The sequence below is a fragment of the Hordeum vulgare genome, chromosome 4H, assembly GCF_904849725.1.
Source record: "Hordeum vulgare subsp. vulgare chromosome 4H, MorexV3_pseudomolecules_assembly, whole genome shotgun sequence".
Classification (NCBI taxonomy): Eukaryota; Viridiplantae; Streptophyta; class Magnoliopsida; order Poales; family Poaceae; genus Hordeum; species Hordeum vulgare.
This window is the reverse complement of record NC_058521.1, coordinates 304,348,171-304,368,781: the sequence shown is the minus strand read 5'-3', so window position 1 is coordinate 304,368,781 and position 20,611 is coordinate 304,348,171. Positions and strand designations below refer to the sequence as shown.

General features: G+C 52.6%; 1 protein-coding gene across 8 annotated transcripts in view; it reads left to right on the top strand.

The window, feature by feature from the left end:
- The window catches only part of LOC123448538 (ATP-dependent DNA helicase At3g02060, chloroplastic), a 77,036-nt gene that overhangs the window by 41,683 nt on the left and 14,742 nt on the right, over positions 1 to 20,611 (top strand). For 5 of the 8 annotated variants that reach the window (XM_045125475.1, XM_045125473.1, XM_045125471.1 and 2 more), the window contains 3 exons: positions 842 to 1,003; positions 1,116 to 1,202; positions 17,672 to 17,845. In XM_045125475.1, coding sequence (XP_044981410.1) covers positions 842 to 1,003; positions 1,116 to 1,202; positions 17,672 to 17,845 — 423 coding nt within the window. Of the gene's footprint in view, positions 1 to 841; positions 1,004 to 1,115; positions 1,203 to 17,671; positions 17,846 to 20,611 lie in introns of those variants that run through there. The other 3 variants (XM_045125472.1, XM_045125478.1, XM_045125474.1) reach the window with 3 other exon arrangements.

The following is a 20,611-nucleotide window of genomic DNA, read 5'->3' as shown; positions in this document are numbered from 1 at the left end:
ATATGAATGCGCATAAAGGTAACAGACCGAGCGTAGTTAGTACCACAAAAAAATCACCGGGCAATGGGGGATGGTGACATAGCCCGACGGCGAAGCCCGAGTGAACATCAGCAGCCAAACGAAACAACCAACGAAGATGGCACTGACGCGATGAAATCCGATGGGATCCGGGCGGAGTCGGGCCGGAGGCGGATCGGGGCCGGCGGACTCTGGTGGGAGGCAACAAACTCAGGCGGTGGCCGGCGGGATTTGGCAAGCAGAGGTCTAACAGGTGACGGGCAGGCGGGGATCAGGTGGTCTCGCCCTGAAGAGGTACCATGGGGGCATCGACCAGGCGATGAGTACTTCCATCAAGAGCGAGCGATGGGCGCTTTGACCGGGAGTCGGGCGGCTAATGTCGGGCATTGACTTGGGCCTGGTGGCTGAAGGCATGACGCGGGTCGGGCGAGAGAAGCATGGGCAAGCGGCGGCCAGTGGGAGAGAAAACAACGATGACCGGCGAAGAAAACAACATCGCCAGCGGCAATGCGAAAGATTGGATCGTGAAGAGCATGAGTTGCGCATGCGAAAAAAAATCTAGGGCTCTAATACCATGATAGGAAATATGCAACTTGTATTTCCTGGGGGGCATTTGCTGGTATATATATACATGTACAAGTGGTTAATATGGGAGGAAATCCCTCATACAACGGGGAAAATATACAGGCCATACATGGAACATAGTATAACTCTTTTAACACATTTGATGTTAAAACTTCCATATAATTTATGTTCTTGTTGCATAGTTGAATGGTGCTTTGGCTTCAATGACCAATTTTATTGCTATATATTTTTCTCACAGAAGGTGTCAAAAAATATACAACTTGCTATGGAAAAGTTTTCTTGTGGGGAAATAAAGATTCTTGTATGCACACATATCATTGAAAGTGGAATAGATATTCCAAATGCCAACACGATGATAGTCCAGTATGCAGAACTATTTGGGCTCGCACAGCTGTATCAGGTGGTTTTAGTTCTCAGTTTCTTACTTTGCCTTTTTGGCAAAAAAAATAAAAAATGTTGTATGAAATCTGAGGTCTGGACCTCAAGTTTGCTGCTTTTCTTTTCAACCGCAGTTGCGAGGAAGAGTAGGAAGATCAGGCAGAGAGGGTTTCACACACCTCTTCTATACTGACAAGTCTTTGCTTTCCAGAATTGCCATGGTGAGCTGCTGCAGCAGTGCTTTATAATTTTTTGTTTTTGTTCAATATTTATGCTCTTAGCATTCAAGGTACCTTATGCTGAAAGCATATTTAAACATCAACATAAAATGTTCTAACCACCATCTCCAGCTTCTCCTTTCTTTCCTGCAGCTTCAAGGCATAATATAGTGTTCTCCAGCCCTTACTGAACTCTGCATGAGTATTAGTTCATTGTCTATGCAATTTTTCTGATAAGTGGGGTCACCTTCTCTTGGTGGTTCTAGAAGCAGCACTCAGTTTGATTATAGAAAGTTAAGAATGTCTTTGTGAATCGGGAGAGAAGTACCTTCAGACGGGGTTCCTTTTCGTGTCTGGTGGCTCGTGCGAGGACTCACTTGTGTGGCGGCTCTCACGGAACTGGAGGATTTATGCCCCCTTCTAGGTCAGCCTGCTCACATGGGTTTGGCCCTAAGTGACAAAGCTAGATGGGCTTGGGCCCTTATCGGCTCAACAAGATGGATGGTAGATATCTATCATTCCCATCTTGTCACATGCCTAAGTTACAGTCCTTTGTTCCCAGCCCCTTTGTCAAGCAATCTGTAAACTGTTGCCCAAAGCTTGACATGAGTAAGGCTAATGATCCCAGCATCAAGTTTCTCGTGAATGAAGAAGCGATCAATTTCCACATGTTTTGTTCTATCATGTTGAATTGGGTTATTAGCAAGGGATTTCTATTTCTGTGCCCCCATTGCTTATTCCTCCTCAGTTTTGCCCAAGCCAACTCTTTTTGCTCACTTTTCCCTTCCCCCGTGCCACCCACCCTCACCAATGCCCAAATGGGGGTATGCCGTTGGTCAAAAGGGTTGACTGTTAGCCTCCGCTGTTACTGGACACACCGTGCCACGTGACGCTCTCAAAATCGGCCGTGGTCGTGCCCGCATGCATGAGTAGTCACATCGTGGTCACGTCCGTGCTTTCACACGAGCGGAGAGTAGTCACATCATGGTCACGTCGAGACACATGAGCCTGAACATGCACATCAACACCAGTGGGAGTACTAATTGGAATTGTACCCACAATTGGTTGGACTTGAACCTGCACATCATCATCAGTGTTGGTGTACACAAAATAATCATGAGTGTGAGATACAACTTTCTCCCCCGCTTGACTATCGTGCACAGAGTGTGAATGGTCAAGCCCTTGAAACAACACACTTGGCTCACCATATAATGGCTCAAGCTCCCTGAAGGTGACGTCCATACTGAGAAACCTGCGTTTCTCGAAGGGACACCAACATGTATACCCCTGCTGACTAGAAGAATAGCCTAGAAAGATACACTTCACTGCTCGCGGACCAAGTTTCTCAAAAGAAGGACGATGATCACGAACAAAACAAGTACTGGCAAACAACTTTTGGAGAACGACAAACTTAGTTTCTTCATATACTAGCTCACATGGAGATTTCATGCCTTGTATTCTTGATGGTGTCCGATTGATCAAGTATGTGGTTGTCATAGCTGCTTCACTCCACAAGTACTTGCGCACATTCATGGTAAACATCAATGACCAAGTAACCTCAAGAATATGTCGATTCTTCCTTTCTACCACTCCATTCTGAGGAGGGGTGTCTGGGCATGAGGTTTGATGAAGAATACCTTGATCAGACAAGAAGGCCCCAAAGGTGTTGTTCACATACTCTGCATCATTGTCAGTCCTGATCACCTGAAACTTATTCTTCACGAAGACATGAAAATTCTAAAAAAAGCTAAACACCTCATCTTTGTGACACATCAAATAAAGCCAAGTCATACCAGAATAGCAATTGATGAATGTAACAAAGTACTTCATTCCATTCATTGACTGGTAGAGGCTAGGGTTGTACCAGGTCTCGGACGTAGGTTGTAGGGGTGGAAGTGCGGGCTGCGAGGTTGGGGACGCCGGCGCCGGCGGTTGGGCGCCGCCGCGGCGTGAGAGAGAGAGAGGCGGCTAGGGTTTGGGGCTCCCGTCTCCTGAGGGAGACGACAACAGAATATTGTTTATTGTCTGCTTAATATCGAAGGGGTACATGTGTTTATAAAGGAGGACAACCTCCACTAAACCCTAGATAACTTGGATCTAATATAACTTGGACTCTAGTATAGCTAAGATAACTTGGGCTAAGCCCGTAACTAACCCTGCCCATTGGGCCTCCTCCGTTGGTACGTTGTACCGGTCATAACATCTCTCCCCGCCTTCTCAAACAGCTCGTCCTCGAGCTGAACATCTGGAAAATGCTGGCGGAAATCGTCGAGCTTCTCCCAAGTCGCTTCCTCCTTTGGCAGGCCAGTCCACTGTACCAAGACATGCCAGACGCCGCGACGCTGCTGCGCCTGCAGCACCTTTGCCACCTGTGCGGAAGCTGGAAGGAGGCGGCCATCCGAAGTAGGAGGAAGGGCCGGCGTCGCTGCAGGAGGGTCCCCGCGGTAGGCCTTCAGTAAGCTGACATGGAAGACGTCGTGGAGGCGAGAACCAGCTGACAGCTCCAAGCGGTATGCGAGTGTGCCGACACGCTCGAGCACACGAAAGGGACCGGCGTAACGAGGTCCCAATTTGCGCTTGGAGCGCGGGTCCAAAGACTGCGTGGTCCTGTGAAGGAGGCGCAGCCACACCCAATCACCCACCGCGAACTCCGCCTCGCGATGATGAGTATCGTAGTACTTCCGAGCCAGCTGTTGTGCTTGGAGAAGACGCTGGCGCGCCTCAGCCAGAATGTCGTCGCGGGTGCGGAGTAAGTCGCCGCCGTCTCGGACCGAGCCGTCCCAGACTCGTAAGGGAGCATCGCCGGAGGTGGGCGCCCGTAGACCACCTCGAAAGGTGTGGTGCGCAGGGCGGAGTGATAGGAGGTGTTGTAGCAGTACTCCGCCCACGCCAACCAGTCCACCAAAGCTCGTGGACGATCACCAGTAACACAGCGCATGTACATGGCGATCACCTTGTTGACCACCTCGGATTGGCCGTCTGTCTGAGGGTGGAACGCCGTGCTCATGCGGAGCTTCACGCCCGCCAGTCGAAAGAGATCCCGCCAGACATGTCCCGTGAACACGGGATCACGATCGCTGACGATGGACGAAAGAAAACCGTGGAGGCGGACGATGCCGTCGAAGAAGGCCCGCGCCACGGAGGCGGCTATATATGGATGACCCAGGGCGATGAAGTGCGCGTACTTGGGGAAGCGGTCAACCACCGTGAGGATGACGGACTTGCTGCCCACCTTGGGAAGGCCCTCGATGAAGTCTATGGAAATATCCGCCCACACCTGGGAGGGTACGTCCAGCGGCTGCAGTAGACCCGCGGGTCGTAGTGTCCCCGTCTTATTTCGCTGGCACGTCACGAACGACCGCAGCCAGTCGCGGACCATCGCGCCATCACCGGGGATGTAAAAATCAGCACGGAGACGATGGAGAGTCTTCTGCACGCCCTCGTGCCCTGCAGAATGCGCCAAGGTCAGGACCTGGTGGCGCAGGTCGCCATGGTCGGGCACGAAGATGCGGCGGCCATGTAGGAGCAGCCCCTCGTCCAAGCGCCAGGGCGCGTCCAGCTCGCCGGCGTCAATGCGCTGGCGCAGGCCCTGCGCGTCCGCGGCCTTCGAAGTTGCCCGGTGAATGTCGTCGATGAAGGCGAAAGATAGCCCGGAGCAGATGCACATGATAGTGCCAGCCATGGCGACGTCGTCCGCGACATCCTCAGTGTCGCGGCGGGACAAGGCGTCGGCGACCGTGTTGAGACGGCCGGGGCGGTACTCGACGGTGAAGTCGAAGCCGAAGAGCTTGCTAATCCACTGGTGCTGCGGAACTGTGGAGAGGCACTGGTCCAGCAAGAACTTGAGGCTGTAGTGGTCCGTGCGCACATGGAAGGACCGGCCCCAAAGATAAGGCCGCCAGTGGCGCACCACCTGAACCAGCCCAATAAGCTCGCGGTCGTAGGCCGCGAGCTTGTGATGGCGAGCGGCGAAGGGGCGGCTGAAGAAGGCGAGCGGTCCCTCGCCATGGTGGAGGACGGCGCCGAAGCCGATGCCAGAGGCGTCGCAGTCCACCACGAACGGCATATCAAAGTCCGGCATCTGGAGGACGGGTCCCGTCGTGAGCGCCCGCTGGAGAGCCTCAAATGCCGTAGTCGCCTCCTCGTCCCAAGAGAAGGCGTCGCGTCGAAGGAGACGCGTCAGTGGCGCGGCGATGAGGCCGAAGTCCCGGATGTACTTCCGGTAGTAGCCGGCGAGGCCCGAGAAGCCGCGGATCGCCCGCGGTGACCGCGGGGTCGGCCACGCGGCGACGGCGGCGACCTTGTCCGCGTCCATCGCTACCCCATCCGCCGAGATGACGTGCCCCAGGTATGCGACGGAGGTCGTGCCGAACGAGCACTTCGAGCGCTTGAGGTGAAGACGATGTGCTCGAAGCTCGTTGAAGATGATGGCCATGTGCTGTAGGTGCTTCGCCCAAGTTGCACTGTAGATAAGAATGTCATCAAAGAAAACAAGCACAAAGCGACGCAAGTATGGGCTGAGCACGTCGTTCATCAGGGCCTGGAAGGTCGCCGGCGCGTTGGAGAGGCCGAACGGCATCACCAGGAACTCGAAGTGGCCATGGTGAGTGCGGAACGCTGTCTTCTCGATGTCGTTAGGGTGCATGCGCACCTGATGGTAGCCCGAGCGAAGGTCGAGCTTGGTGAAGAAGCGTGCTCCGTGTAGCTCGTCCAAGAGATCATCCACGACGGGGATGGGGAACTTGTCCTTGGACGTCAGGGCGTTGAGGGCGCGGTAGTCGATGCAGAAGCGCCATGTGCCGTCGGGCTTGCGCACAAGGAGCACCGGGGCGGAGAATAGCGATGTCGAAATTCAGATGATGCCCTGCGCGAGCATGACCGCCACCTGACGCTCGAGCTCGTCTTTCTGCAGCTGAGGGTACCGGTACGGGCGCACGGCGACAGGTGCCGTGTTCGGCAGCAGGTGGATGCGGTGGTCACAGGGCCGTGCGGGAGGGAGGCCATGTGGCTCGTCGAAGATGTCGCTGTGCTGCTGCAGGAGGTCGGCCAGTAGGGGATGCGCCTCGTCCAGTGCGGCTGCCATCAACTGGAGCTGCGGAGTCACGGCGCTGGAGCCGTCGATGCCTGTCCACTGAACGCGACGGCCGCCCTCGCGCCAAAAGATAAGGGACAGCACATCGAGGTCCCAAAGGATGGGGCCGAGAGTGGACAGGAAGTCGATGCCGAGGATGAAGTCGTAGCAGCCCAGGTCGATGCCGACGCAGTCGATGGAGAACGACTCATCGCCGATGAGGACGGGAACCTGCCGCGCCACCCCCTGGCAAGCAAGGCGGTCCTCGTTGGCGACGGTGACACTGAACTTCTCCGAGCCCGCCGGTTGGAGTGCAAGGCGGCGCATGGCGTCCCCGGACAGGAAGTCGTGCGTCGAACCCGTGTCCATGAGCGCGGTGAGACGCTCCCCGTTGATCGTCATCGGAAGCAGCATCATCTTTGCCGTCTTGATGCCAGCCATGGCATGAAGGGAGACGACGAAGGCGGTCGCGTCGACCGGCCCGTAGGTCGTGACGCCGGCCTCGGAGAGTGTGGTGGCGTGGAGCTCCGCGGTGAGGGCCTCCACCTTCGCGTCGTCGACGGTCTCTAAGTAGAACAGGCGGGCGCACGTATGACTCGGCGCATACGGCTCGTCGCAGTTGAAGCACAGGCCCTTGCGGCGCCGCTCGAGCTGCTCGGCCGACGTCAAGCGCCGGAAGGTGCGTGTCGGCGCAGGGGCAGTAGTGGCCGGCAGGGCGGGGCGTGTCGGGGTGGCGGCCGCTGGGGCGGGGCGGGTCGAGGGACGCGTGCCGCGGCCCGGGAACGCCTGCTGCAGGGCGTTGGCGCGCTGCTCGTACGCGCGTGCGTAATACATGGACGTCTGCAGGTTCTGGGGGTCGCGCATCTCGACGTCGATGCGGATGTGGTCGGGAAGGCCGCCGACGAAGAGCTCGGCGCGTTGGCGAGCCGTGACTTCAGGCGCATGGCAGGCCAACGTCTGGAAGCGGTCGGCAAAGTCCTGCACCGAGGTGGTGAAGGGAAGGTGACCGAGCTCGGCCAAGTGGCTCCCACGTATGGGGGGGCCGAACCGGAGGAGACACAAGTCGCGAAAGCGCTCCCATGGAGGCATCCCACCCTCGTCCTGCTCGAGGGCGTAGTACCACGTCTGGGCGGCGCCACGGAGGTGGTAGGAGGCGATCCACGTGCGGTCGGATGCCATGGTCCGCTGCCCCCTGAAAAACTGGTCGCACTGATTGAGCCAGTTCAGGGGGTCGACGGTGCCGCGTAGGTGGCGAACTCCAGCTTGGTGAAGCGGGGCGGCTGCTGCACGTGTGGCGAGGCCGCGTAGGTGCCCTCGTGACGACCCAACGCGGCGGAAGGAGAGTCCTGCGGCACCACGGAGCTCCCGGCGTACTTGTCAGTGTAACCACCGAAGGTGGGGGCGGGTGGCTGCAAAACCGTCGGCTGTAGCGGCGCCGTCGTGTAGGTCGGCGTGTCGATCCACGTCGGTAGCGGGGACGTCGACGGCGGCCACTGGGCCTGGGTGATCGGCAGGCCCTGGGGCGCGACGGTAGCCGGGGGCGGTGGCGCGAAGGGCGCCGCCGGCGGAGGCGGTGGTGGCGGGGTTGCGTACGGAGCCTGGAGGAAAGTCCGGAGGTTCGAGACCGCCAGGTTGAGGTCGCGGATCGCCGAGGACATCTCCGCCGGGGAGAGGACGGGGGCGGGTTCGGCCGCCAGGGCCGCGGTACCGGAGGCGGCCGGACCTGAGGTGGCCGACGGCGGCGACTGGTGCGGCGGCGGCGGCTGCTGCGAGGTGGCGGGGAAGGCGGTGGTGGCGGCGGCGGTGGTGGTGGGAAGGTCCGACAAACTTATCGAACCCAAGCTACCTGATACCAAATTGGTAGAGGCTAGGGTTCTACCAGGTCTCGGACGTAGGTTGTAGGGGTTGAAGTGCAGGCTGCGAGGTTGGGGACGCCGGCGCCGGCTGTTGGGCGCCGCCGCGGCGTGAGAGAGAGAGGCGGCTAGGGTTTGGGGCTCCCGTCTCCTGAGGGAGACGACAACAGCATACTGTTTATTGTCTGCATAATATCGAAGGGGTACATGTGTTTATAAAGGAGGACAGCCTCCACTAAACCCTAGATAACTTAGACTCTAATATAACTTGGACTCTAATATAACTTGGACTCTAGTATAGCTAAGATAACTTGGGCTAAGCCCGTAACTAACCCTGCCCATTGGGCCTCCTCCGTTGGTACGTTGTACCGGTCATAACATTGACACAACTGGGCACGTCCATAGATCTACATACATCTGAATGAATCAACACAAAAGGGGATATGCTTCTAAGTCCCGTACTCACATATGAGGCTCTTGCGTGTTTGACATATTCACAAACATCACATGTCAACTTGCCCTTGCCTATCCACACATAACATCTAGAAAGATTCTACTCATCTTATCAAAACATACATGCCCCATCCTAGAGTGATGGATCATCGCCTCCTTCTCTTTGTCCTCCATGGTTGCGGCACACACCAAGTCCGGCTGCACCTCCTGGTCCATGTACCAAAGCCCACTATGACTGGTGCCAGTCCCAACCATCTACCTTGTCTGTCGCTCCTGAATCACGCAACCGAATCTGTCAAGGATCGCACGACAATCTATTTGATCAATGAGAGCACTGAAAGGGACCAAATTGGTCGGAAAAGCGGGCGCATGTAAAACTGAGGATAGGGAGATGGTCAGAGTGCACTTTACTGTACCAACCCCTATGGCAGGCTGTTTTGTGCTATCAACTGTTTGTATAGTAACCGTGTGAGAAGGAGGATGCCTATTGTAGGACTCGAATACGCAGGATTTACTAGCAACATGCTTAGATGCTCCAGAGTCAAGAACACACTCTAGAGCACTCTCATTAGTAGCAAGAGATGCTCTTTCCGGATTATCTTCATTAGTGGAGGCCCGATGAGCAAAGTCTCTATAGGCAGCATCATGGACAACTTTGCCTTTTGACGTCCCAGTGTCTCTTGCAACGGCCACATGAGCCCCCTAACCCCCTGAGTGTCTTGGATAGCCACCTTTGCCTCTAGCACTCCTGCCTCTGACAGGTCACCCGTCTGTTGTATCCCCTGCCTCTGCCATGAGTTGGATATTCCCTCTTCCAATGTCCTACCTCCTCACAGATATGACATTTGTTGGGATCTCCCCATTCCATGCGCCCACTGACTGCAAATTTTGAAACTGGCACAACCTTCACGTCTGCATGCTCAATAGATAGGGCACCTCCTCTTGAGTCGTCACTTCAATAGCCTTGACAATAGTAGACAGACTTGGTTGGTGCAGCAGAGAAGCCTTCCTGCCATCAAAGCAACCTTTGAGGCCAGTCAAAAGTTTCAGCACACGCCTGCGTGCCTTCCATTTGTGTCCTGACTCGATTGAAGCTGCATCCTAGAGTTCTAGAGGATCACAGTTATCTTGGTCTGCCTGCCCACAGAGCCTGTAGTTCTGCCACGTATGCCATCATTGACATGCCATCATCTTGGCGCAACAACTTAATCTTGTCCTTGACCTGTGCAATGAGAGCGTCTAATGGAGGGCACCACGGAGTTCAACAACCACACCATAAGTACAGAGTGGATGACCTTGCACCTCTTTCCCTCCGCACTACTCTTGCCTCCTGGTTCTGCAACGGTGCCCAACAAATGTCCATCAAGCTCCTTCTGCTCCACAGCCCACAAAAGCCTTCCTGGACCAACTCAAATAATTTGTGGCCTCTCTAGCTTCATGTCCAGGGGCGACATTTCGATCTTCTGAGACACTTCTTGTCGAGGAACAATGGCCCCAGAGTTGGAGTTGGACTCTGCAAGGATCTTAGCGAGCTTGCGAGCTTCTTGAAAGCCTCAGCAAGAGCATTTGGTTCAGCCATCTTTGGTGCTCCAGCAGCACCACATCCACACTTCTTCTCCACAGCAGCACCTGCACACAGCAGCAAAACAGCAACTCAGATGCACAGCAGCAGTTCCAGCAGGAACAGCACAGCAGCAGCTCCAGCAGGAACAGCAACAGCAGCAGCTCCTGCAGGAACAGATCGATCCTTGAAGAAGGAAAAAGAATCCACAGCAGCTACCCTTCTTCTCTCCCCTGGCGCAGCGCAGCAGCGGACCTCTTCTTCTCTCCCCTGGCGCAACGCAGCAGCAGCACATTCTCTCCTGTGGTACAGCTGCACCTCGCCTGACTCCTCTTCCTCTGCCACACAGCAGCACCCGCGTCACCGCCGCGCGCACAGCGCCTGTGCAGCCATGGCGAGCAGCCGTCCTGCCACAGTAGCGAGAGCAAGAACCTCCCCTTGCCTGACCCCGTCGGGACCCACCGCCTCGCCAGCGCCGCCGCAACCTGGCTTGATACCATGTTGAATCGGGAGAGGAGTACCTTCAGACGGGGTTCATTTTCGTGTTTGGTGGCTCGCACATGGACTCACTTGTGTGGCGGCTCTCACAGGAACTGGGGGGCTGGATGCCCCTTCCTAGGTCAGCCTGCTCACATGAGCTTGGGCCCTAAGTGACAAAGCTAGATGGGCGTGGGCGCTTACCGGTTCAACGGTCTTACATGACAGATGACGGATATCCAATCATAACTATAAACATCAGTTAGCTGGCCTATAACTATTATTCACCATCTTGTGGACCTTGTAACATCCCGGGGTGCTACAAGTGGTATCAGAGCCCAGGTTCCGAATGGTTTTCGCAGCGGTATGGTTCGCAAAGCCTGTAGGATAACCTCACTAACAGTCACATTTATGTCTAGTGCTATTTTGCAAAATGTGTTGGATAGATCTAAATAGGACTTCTTTTATTCCTCATCCCATTCCACTTCCTCTCGTACCTCCTTGCGAGTTTTAAGTCTACTCTCTTCCCGTCTTTCAAAGCTTAGGATCCCATCGTGGGTGGACGTTTCTCTTGACCAGTTAGTTTCAAGTTATGCAATTGACTCCCCTCAACCGGAAGGATCTCGACAGAAGGATGCGACGTTCGACATGATGCAAAGGACCCTTGTTAGTGGTGGCGAGATGTTCCGTTCCCGTGCCTCGCTGTGGATCTCGGGGTAGTGCGGGCGATTGTAACATCCACGGGTGCTGCAGACCTCTATATTGTCTATGCTCATCCTGTTAGCCCTATTGTAGCCTATCAAGTACTTCCTTGGGGCCTGCATGGAGAACATACCCAGTGCATCAGCCCAACTGGTGCAGCGGCTCTATTGTCTATGCTCATCCTATCAGAAGTTCTGTAACTTTGCCTCTCCCTCCACATGTCGGTCCGATGTACATATGCTTAAATTAAGTTTCAAAAATAAAATAAAATAGAATTTCAAAAACATATTCAACACTGATCTTGTTTCAAAGATCTCATCAAGACAAAGTTGCCAAGTCAAGACGGAATCGAAACCAGACTATCGGTTCAGAATATGACCATTGTAGTGTTTGGGCTAAAAAATTGAACACACAGATTTATTGATGGAAGAGTGGGATGTGAAGTGCGGGTTGAAACTAATAAGGTTGCTTCTGCAAATATGATATGGTCCAAGTTTTGACCAAGATCTGATCCGTTGCTTTCATCTAATGGTCCAAAAGCTATTGGTGCACCTGGTTCACAGATTGGCTGGTGCAGTGGATATGCTCTTGCCTACATGTCCCAAGCTTAATCACATGCACTATCTGTTCCATTGTTTTCTCTTGTCGAACACACATCTAAGCGCTGGTCATTTTGTATGAGTAACAACGACACACTAAAACTGCAGAAGTTGTAAAGGCATCTGGTGGTCTGGCTTGCAACGACAATCTCCAAAGCTCTTTAGCTCCAACCAACTTGACACTGCTCTACCTCGATCAAGATGACCTCAACCAAAGCCCTGTTAAAGACGCACAAGTAGTGCAGAAGTGCAATCCACTAGAGTTAGGATGATGAGAGATTGCAGCCCCTTATAGCCTTGACGCTCGTACGTTCTGCAGCTGTTTCAAGCCATGAATTGAGCTTGTTGTCTACAGGTCCAACACTTGACACTGCTCTTCCATAGAGTAAGCCGGAGTTCCTTCGGGCTGCTGGAGTTATGTACATTTAGCTGTGTCCCCCTTTGTATTTTTCCCGTTTTATAAGAGGTTTTCTGCATATTGTACCACGCCTGCACGTGTATATATACTGGCCTGTGGCCACCTGGATATACAAGTTGCAATTCCCTAACACAATCATCCAAGAAAGAAGTAAGGATCAAAATCGACCTTTCCAAGGAGATGGCCATTGTCCAATGCCAAAACAAATGATCCTTTAGTTCTTTAGATAATCAGATTTTTTGACAACTAGATTAAGGTACTCCATGATTACCTTGGACACCGAGCTCGCTTGTGATGTCGTGTAACCATAGGCCTTGAGGCAGATCCTCGCTCTGTCATCCCCCAAGCCGTGTGTGTGTGTGTGTTGCCAACTGCCCATAGAATCATAGTTGTGTCCATAGAATCATAGTTGTGAGTGTTAAGGAGTAATATTATAGGTCTAGGTCTAGGTCTCTCTACGAAGTCATATTAATCTATATTTCCTTTCTTGTACCTCAAGTCTTTTGTTGTACGGAAGGTGGATGTGGGCGACGTCGAAGTCGATCTTCTCGGTACGGAAGTTGGAGCGGGTCCCGAAGGTGACGGGGAGGCGAATCCATCCCACAGGGGTGACAGATCCTGCCGCCACCCCGGAGAAGGGCTTTGAAGGCACAAGCTGCTCTCGGGGTAACTGCAGCGCGTCGAAGGCCTCTATGGAGATGATGTTGAGGCCCACGCCGCCGTCGATGAGGGTCTTGGAGACGGCCACGCCGCGCATGGTCGGCGTGCAGAACATAGGAAGTGTCCTGGTGGCCGTCGTAGAGTTAGGGTGATCGTCGGGGCCGAAGGTGATGTTGACCTTCGGCCATACCCGGTGTTCCGCGGGCTTGGGCCTTGGATGAGTCCCCCCCCCCCCCCCCCCCCGCGTTGCAGGAAACGCTTGACGTGACGGGCGGAAGGTAGCACCTGAGATCCGCCGAGGATGCAGGCGACCGCCGGGGCAGCCCTGCCCGCCCGGACGCTGTTCACCGCCGAGGACCGCCGGCTGTCGGTGGTTGCACTTGCCATGGAGTCGTCGAGTCGAGGTCTGGATCTTGCTGTTGGCGTGGAGCCTCCGACACGCGCCCCCTACCTGGAGCGCCAAATGTCGGATTTCGGGCTCTGTAAAACCCGAAAGATTCAGGACACGACAAGGGGGGCGTGCGGAGACCTTCTGCAACTTGGATTCGCCTAACTCACTACTTGTCGGGGATGGCAAGGAACTCATCGATGGTGAGGAAGACACAGGACACGAGGGCCTTCTCTTGATGGTGAGGAACTCACTCGATGGTGAGGAACTCACTCGATGGTGAGGAAGACACAGGACACGAGGAGGCTCCCTGCGGGTCTTGATGCTGCTCTTCCTCGCGAGGGCCTTCTCTTGAGCGGTGCCGGGCCCGCTGGTTTGTGGTTGATGAAGTGGGCCAGCCCTGGGCCGCAGGCAGGCAGGTCTGGGTACCCCCATTCCCAGAGCGCCGACAGTGCTTGTCTGCATACGGCCTCGTCTTCACCATCGGCCTTTGCAGACGATACTGGTGATGCTACGTCGTCATACTTAGCGGCTTCCACAAATGGTGGTGGCCGCTTCTCTCCCGGTGCTATTCCGTCGCCTGCTTTAGCTGTGTACTTCACCGAGGAGGAGATTGGGTGCCTTCGCGCCTTGCTGATTGCCTCCGACACTCTGTTATCGGGTGCATCTACATCGACATCTTCAGTTGCGCCACTGACTAAGCGGAGATTGTGCGATCTCGATGCCTGATAGCTCCATCTTTTGGTTCTTCATCGACAGGGTCTGTTGGTTCTGCTACGGACTCTTCTGGCATTGTGAGACCACCTTCTACACAAGCAGGTACATCCCCATGGATTCTTGATACGGGAGCATCTTTTCATATGACTAATGATTCATCCACTCTGTCATCTACTCGACCTCTCGATTCTCCTGTTCATGTTCTTACTGCTGATGGTACTTCTCTCCCGGTTACTGGCCGAGCCACTCTTAGCACTGCATCTTTTCATGTTCCCGATGTTGCTCATGTTCCTCGGCTTACCATACAACTCATTTCTGGTGGTCAGATTGTTGACTCTGGTTGCGGAGTCATTCTTGACTTTGACTCATGTTCAGTTCTGGACGGTCACACTTGTGCTCTTCTTGGTGCTGGTCCCTGACGCAGTGACTCTCAGGGTCTCTGGGAGCTTGACTGGCTTCACCTTCCATCTGCTGCTACCGCAGCCAGTCTCTCCACCTCTGCTGCCTTGCCTACCGGTTCTTTTCAGCAGTGGCATCATCGCCTTGGTCACTTATGTGGCTCTCGTCTCTCATCCTTAGTTCGGCGTGGTCTTCTTGGATCCATCTCTGGCGGTGTGTCTTTAGACTGTCAGGGTTGTCGGCTTGGTAAACAGGTCCAGTTATCTTATCCTCATAGCGAGATTGTGTCTCAACATCCTTTTGACCTTGTTCACTCTGATGTCTGGGCTCCAGCTCCCTTTGCTTCGAAGGGATGCCATCGCTACTATATTATCTTTATAGATGATTTCTCTCGACATACGTGGATATATTTCATGTCTTCTCGTAGTGAGGTCTTATCTATCTATAAGCGTTTTGCTGCCATGGTTCACACTCAGTTCTCTTCGCCTATTCGAGTGTTTCGTGCTGCTGACTCTGCTGGAGAGTATATCTCCAAGATGTTGCGTGGATTTCTTGCTGAGCAGGGTACCCTTGCTCAATTTTCTTGTCCTGGTGCTCATGCTCATAATGGTGTGGCTGAGCGCAACCATCGTCACCTTCTTGAGACGGCTCGTGCGATGATGATCGTTGCCTCTCTCTCTCCTCATTTTTGGGCTGAGGCCGTCTCCACCTCCACCTATCTCATCAATCTACAACCTTCCGCTGCTCTACAAGGTGGTGTTCCTTTCGAGCGTCTTTTTGATCGTTCTCCCGATTATTCGATGCTTCGTTTGTTTCGTTGTGTTTGCTATGTTCTTCTTGCCCCTCGAGAACGCACCAAACTGACCGCTCAGTCTGTTGAGTGTGTCTTCTTAGGCTATAGTGATGAGCATAAGGGCTATCGTTGTTGGGATCCTATCAGTCGTCGGATGCGTATCTCTCGGGATGTGAATTTTGATGAGTCTCGTCCCTTCTAACCGCGCCCATCTTCCTCGACCTTTTCAGTGGAGGATATCTCTTTCCTCACTTTTTCTGACACACCTATCACCCCCATCAAGCCTTTGTCTATTCGTTCCGCTACCTCTGCTTCTCCACCTCTTGCCGATTTGCCGCCACCATCTCCCACGATTTCCTCACCTAGCATGTCACCGGATTCTGCACCTTCATCTCCGGTGACTTCTCCGTCTCCACCCTCGATTCTACCTTGGCGATTCCTCCTTGCATTGTTCCATCTTTTCCTCAGTGTTACACTCGTCGTTCACGTCATGTGGATGCCTCTGCGGATGTGTCGTCCTCTTCGTCTCAGACTACCTATGGCTTGCGTTCTCGTCCTCGTCCGCCTGTTGATCGTCTTGGATTTCCCATCGCTGTTGCTGCTGTTCTTGAGCTGACTTCTTATCGTGAGGCTGTTGTTCATCCTGAATGGCAGTTTGCGATGGCAGAGGAGATTGATGCACTTGAATGCGCTGGTACATGGGATCTTGTTTCCCTTCCTCCTGATGTTCGTCCCATCACTTGTAAGTGGGTCTACAAGGTTAAGACTCGCTCCGATGGTTCTCTTGGGTGTTACAAAGCTCGTCTTGTGGCTCGTGGCTTTCAGCAGGAGCATGGTCGTGATTTCGACGAGACTTTTGCTCCTGTGGCCCATATGACCACTGTTTGTACACTTCTTGCCGTGGCCTCTGCACACCACTTGTTTGTATCTCAGCTTGATGTTAAGAATGCCTTTCTTAATGGTGAGGTGCGTGAGGAGGTGTACATGCAGCCACCACCTTGGTATTCTGTTCCTGATGGCATGGTATGTCGTCTTCGTCGCTCTCTCTATGGCCTTAAGCCGTGCCTGGTTTGAGCGTTTTGCCTCTGTGGTGACTGCCGCTGATTTTTCAACAAGTGCTCATGATCCAGCATTGTTTGTCCACCTTTCTCCTCGTGGTCGGACTCTTCTTCTCTATGTTGATGACATGATCATCACTGGTGATGACCCCGAGTATATTGCCTTTGTAAAGGCCCGTCTTAGTGAGCACTTTCTTATGTCTGATCTTGGACCTCTTCGTTGCTTTCTTGGGATTGAAGTCTCTTCTACCTCTGATGGCTTTTTTATATCCCAGAAAAAGTACATCCAGGATCTTCTTGCTCGTGTTGCTCTTACCGACGAGCGCATTGTTGCCCATGGAGCTCAATGTTCACCTTCGTGATACTGGTGGTGACCCTCTATCTAGCCCGACGCGTTATCGTCATCTTTTTGGCAGTCTTATATATCTAGATGTCACTTGTCCGGATATCTCTTATCCGGTTCACATTCCGAGTCAGTTTGTCTCCGCTCCCACCCCGGTTCACTATAGTCACCTCCTTCGTGTTCTCCGATATCTTCGGGATACGATCTCTCACCATCTATTCTTTCCTCGCTCTAGTTCTTTACAGCTTCAAGCCTATTTGGATGCTACGTGGGCTAGTGATCCTTCAGATCGCCGTTCACTTTCTGCTTACTATGTTTTTCTTGGTGGTTCTCTCATTGCCTGGAAGACGAATAAACAGACCGCAGTTTTCCGTTCGAGTGCAGAGGCTGAGTTGCGAGCGATGGCTCTTTTGACGGCAGAGGTGACTTGGTTACAGTGGTTACTTCAGGACTTTGGTGTTTCTGTCACTACACCTACTCTGCTTTTATCTGACAGTACAGGTGCTATAAGCATTGTGCGTGATCTTGTGAAGCATGAGCTCATCAAGCACATTGGTGTTGATGCTTTCTATGTGCGCGCTGGTGTGCAGGATCAGGTTATTGCTCTTAAGTATGTGCCTTCCGAGTTACAGTTGGCGGATTTCCTGACAAAGGCCCAGACTAGAGCGCAACATGGCTTCTATCTCTCCAAACTCTGTGTTGTTCATCCACCATGAGTTTGAGGGGGGGGGGGGGGTGTTAGAGTATATATAATATAGCCATGTACCCTTTTGTACTTATCCAATTGTATAAGGGGTTTCTTGCACATATTCCACACCTGTACATGTATATATATCGGCCTATGGCCTCATGGGAATACAAGTTGCATTTTCCTAACAACAATGACCCAAAATATAGTCAACTTTAAACAATGCGCTTTTCCTGCAATCTAATAGATCTTTTCGTATCTTCATCTGTAAACTTAATGTTTCCATCTACAGGATAGACTTGGAGCTATTGAAGAGCATTCGGATCTTGGTCAAGGTTTCCATGTCGCAGAGAAGGATATGGGTATTAGGGGATTTGGAAGCATGTTTGGTGAGCAACAATCTGGAGATGTTGCAAATGTTGGCGTCGATCTGTTCTTTGATATGCTTTTTGATAGCTTGTCCAAGGTATCTCTATTTTACTCAACCGCAAGTTCTGAGAGGTGTGCAACCCATTTTAAATAATACTAGATGATGCCCCCATGCCCCCCAACTTCAATGAGTATTAGAACTAAAGCTGAAAATATATATGTTTTGTTGTACTTGATTTGTATAGTTGTAAAATATTTATTGAAAATAGGTAGCATAATAGCACACAATATAAGCAACATTAAATTCCATGCCTGGGTGCATGTTGAGGTGGATCTTTTCCATGCATGGTTGGGTTTTGAGGTGCACCTTTGCCCGTACATGGTTGCATGTTGAGGTGTCATGCTTGCATGTTAAGATAAGTAAGTTAGACGGATCATCTGTTTAGTTATGTAATTATATATTGATTTCAACTATCACAAAAGCTATCTACTTATTCTATTGTGGAAAAAGTCCATTTTAGTCCATTTTGTGGCTCACCTAACCACCTTAACTTTAAAAACTGTATCACTTTACCTTTTATGACGATTTCTATGGTCTTACGTCCATGTAGCGGCCACTGAACCTGGTTTTGCATGTGTGTCAGCTGCATCACCCTTTCGTCCTTTCCAACTCCCATATCTCCCTCGCAAAATCTATTATATGTCGCTGCTGATTTTTTTGTCGAGCATGTGTTCTCATGCTCACGTAGATCCAAACATCAGATACTACATCAACATGCTCTTTGCTGATGGGCCATCGAATTTAGTGCCCATTCTCCAACTAGAAAGGTGAACCCAAGCATGCATCTATCCCTCGTTCTCGGACCCCCTCACCGGTTAGGTCAGCGAGGCTGCCCGTGATGGCCCCAAAGGCACGTTCTGTTCGTGTGTGCTACTACCTTTAGAAACCATTATAGTCGATAGAGTGAACTGGTGTTGGAAGTGGGGTTAAGTGAGATGGAAAATAGTTAGGTGTCAAGTACCCCTCGTTGATAGTTCCAGGGAGTAAAGTGTACTTTCTCCTTGTATGATCATCGTTGTTGCACGTTGCCTAGTGGATTTGGCAATCAATTTATTTTGATATCCTCTTAGACAACCAACACAAAAACTGAACCATTTCTTTGCACCATTCACCATCCAAATCTTGGCACATTTTATAAGCCATATCCAGTTATGTAAAGGCTGCTCATAATGCAAGCTACTCCCTCCGTTCCTAAATATAAGACCTTTTAGAGATTCAATGCGAACTACATATAGAGCAAAATGAGTGAATCTACACTCTAAAATACGTCTATATACATCCTGTTAAACTGGTATGAGCTGTCTGACCCATCTCACTTAAGCCCACAAGGCCCAGTCCTTGTGGTGACCTAGAAATAGGTGCTCCCAGTCCTCCCCTGATGAGAGAGCCGCCACACACACGGGAGAGGAACTCACGCGAGTTGCCAGACTTAGCTCGAGCAGTCTGAAGGTACCGCTCTCCCTCTCGATCCTAACATGGTATCAGAGGCCATGGACGGCGGGGCCTGAGGTTACAACGACGGCGAGGCCTGGCAAGGCGTCGGCGCGGATCTGAGCGAGCCTCTCGCGCGGAGAGGCTGCGAGGAGGACGGGGCGGTGGCTAGGGCTGGTTCTTGCTGCCCCGGACCATCTCCGTTCTGCTGCGTTTCGAGAGGAGGAAGTAGGGTAACTGCATCTGAGGCAGTTGCTGCTGCTGTTTGCCCAAGGAGTAGGTCGCAACTGCTGGTGCTGCTGAGGGGGAGAAGGAAGAGGAGGTGCTGTGTGCTGTTGCTGCTGCGTGCTCTGCTGAGCTGTTTGTGCTCTCACTGCTGCTGCTGGTGGTGTGATGTACTGCTGGAGAAGGGTGCAGCTGTATGCTGGTGGCTAGTGCTGGTCTGCTGTGCTCACTACTGCTGTTTGCAGAGGAAGGAGGAAGAGGCTGTTGTTGTTGCTAGTCAGGGGGGTGTGAGCAGTTAGAGAGAATGATCCTTTCCTTATCTCTATCTGTTACACAATACAAGGGATATATACCAACCCGAAGGTGGAGAACGATCGCCCTACTAATGCGGCACGCAGGCCTGGGCGTCGTGGGTTCCTGAAGACTAGGACTGTTACAACAGAGATTAACGTTACAATGCACAGGTTGTTTAACACCCCCCTCAGCCGGAACTCCATGGCCATGGACGTTCAGGCTGCTACGAAACTCGTGCGCTGCTACGAAACTCGTGAAACACCGGTGTCGGTAGTCCTTTCGTGAACAGGTCCGCAAACTGTGAACTGGATGGAACATGGAGAACTCGGACCTCCCCAAGTGCGAGGCGATCTCGAACAAAATGAAGATCGATCTCAATATGCTTTGTTCGTTGGTGCTGCAGAGGGTTGTTGGCGAGGTAGGAGGCGCTGCTGTTGTCACAGTAGACAATCGTCGTGCGTGTGGGGTGCGCTTGAGCTCAGAGAGGAGCTGCCGGAGCCAACAGGATTCAGCAACACAATTTGCGACGCCACGATATTCCGCCTCAGCACTGGATCTAGAAATAGTAGGTTGCCGCTTGGAAGACCATGAAATGATATTGTTGCCAAGGTAGACACAAAACCCGGAGGTGGAACGGCGTGTATCCGGACACCCAGCCCAGTCGGCATTTGTGTAGGCAACAAGATCCGCGGTAGAGGACCAATAGAACAAAAGTCAGTAGTGGGTGGTGCCACGCAAGTAGCGAAGGATACGTTTGATCAACTGCATATGTGTATCACGCGGTGCATATATAAATAGACAGACTTGCTGGACAGCATATGCAATATCCGTGCGTGTCAAGGTGAGGTACTG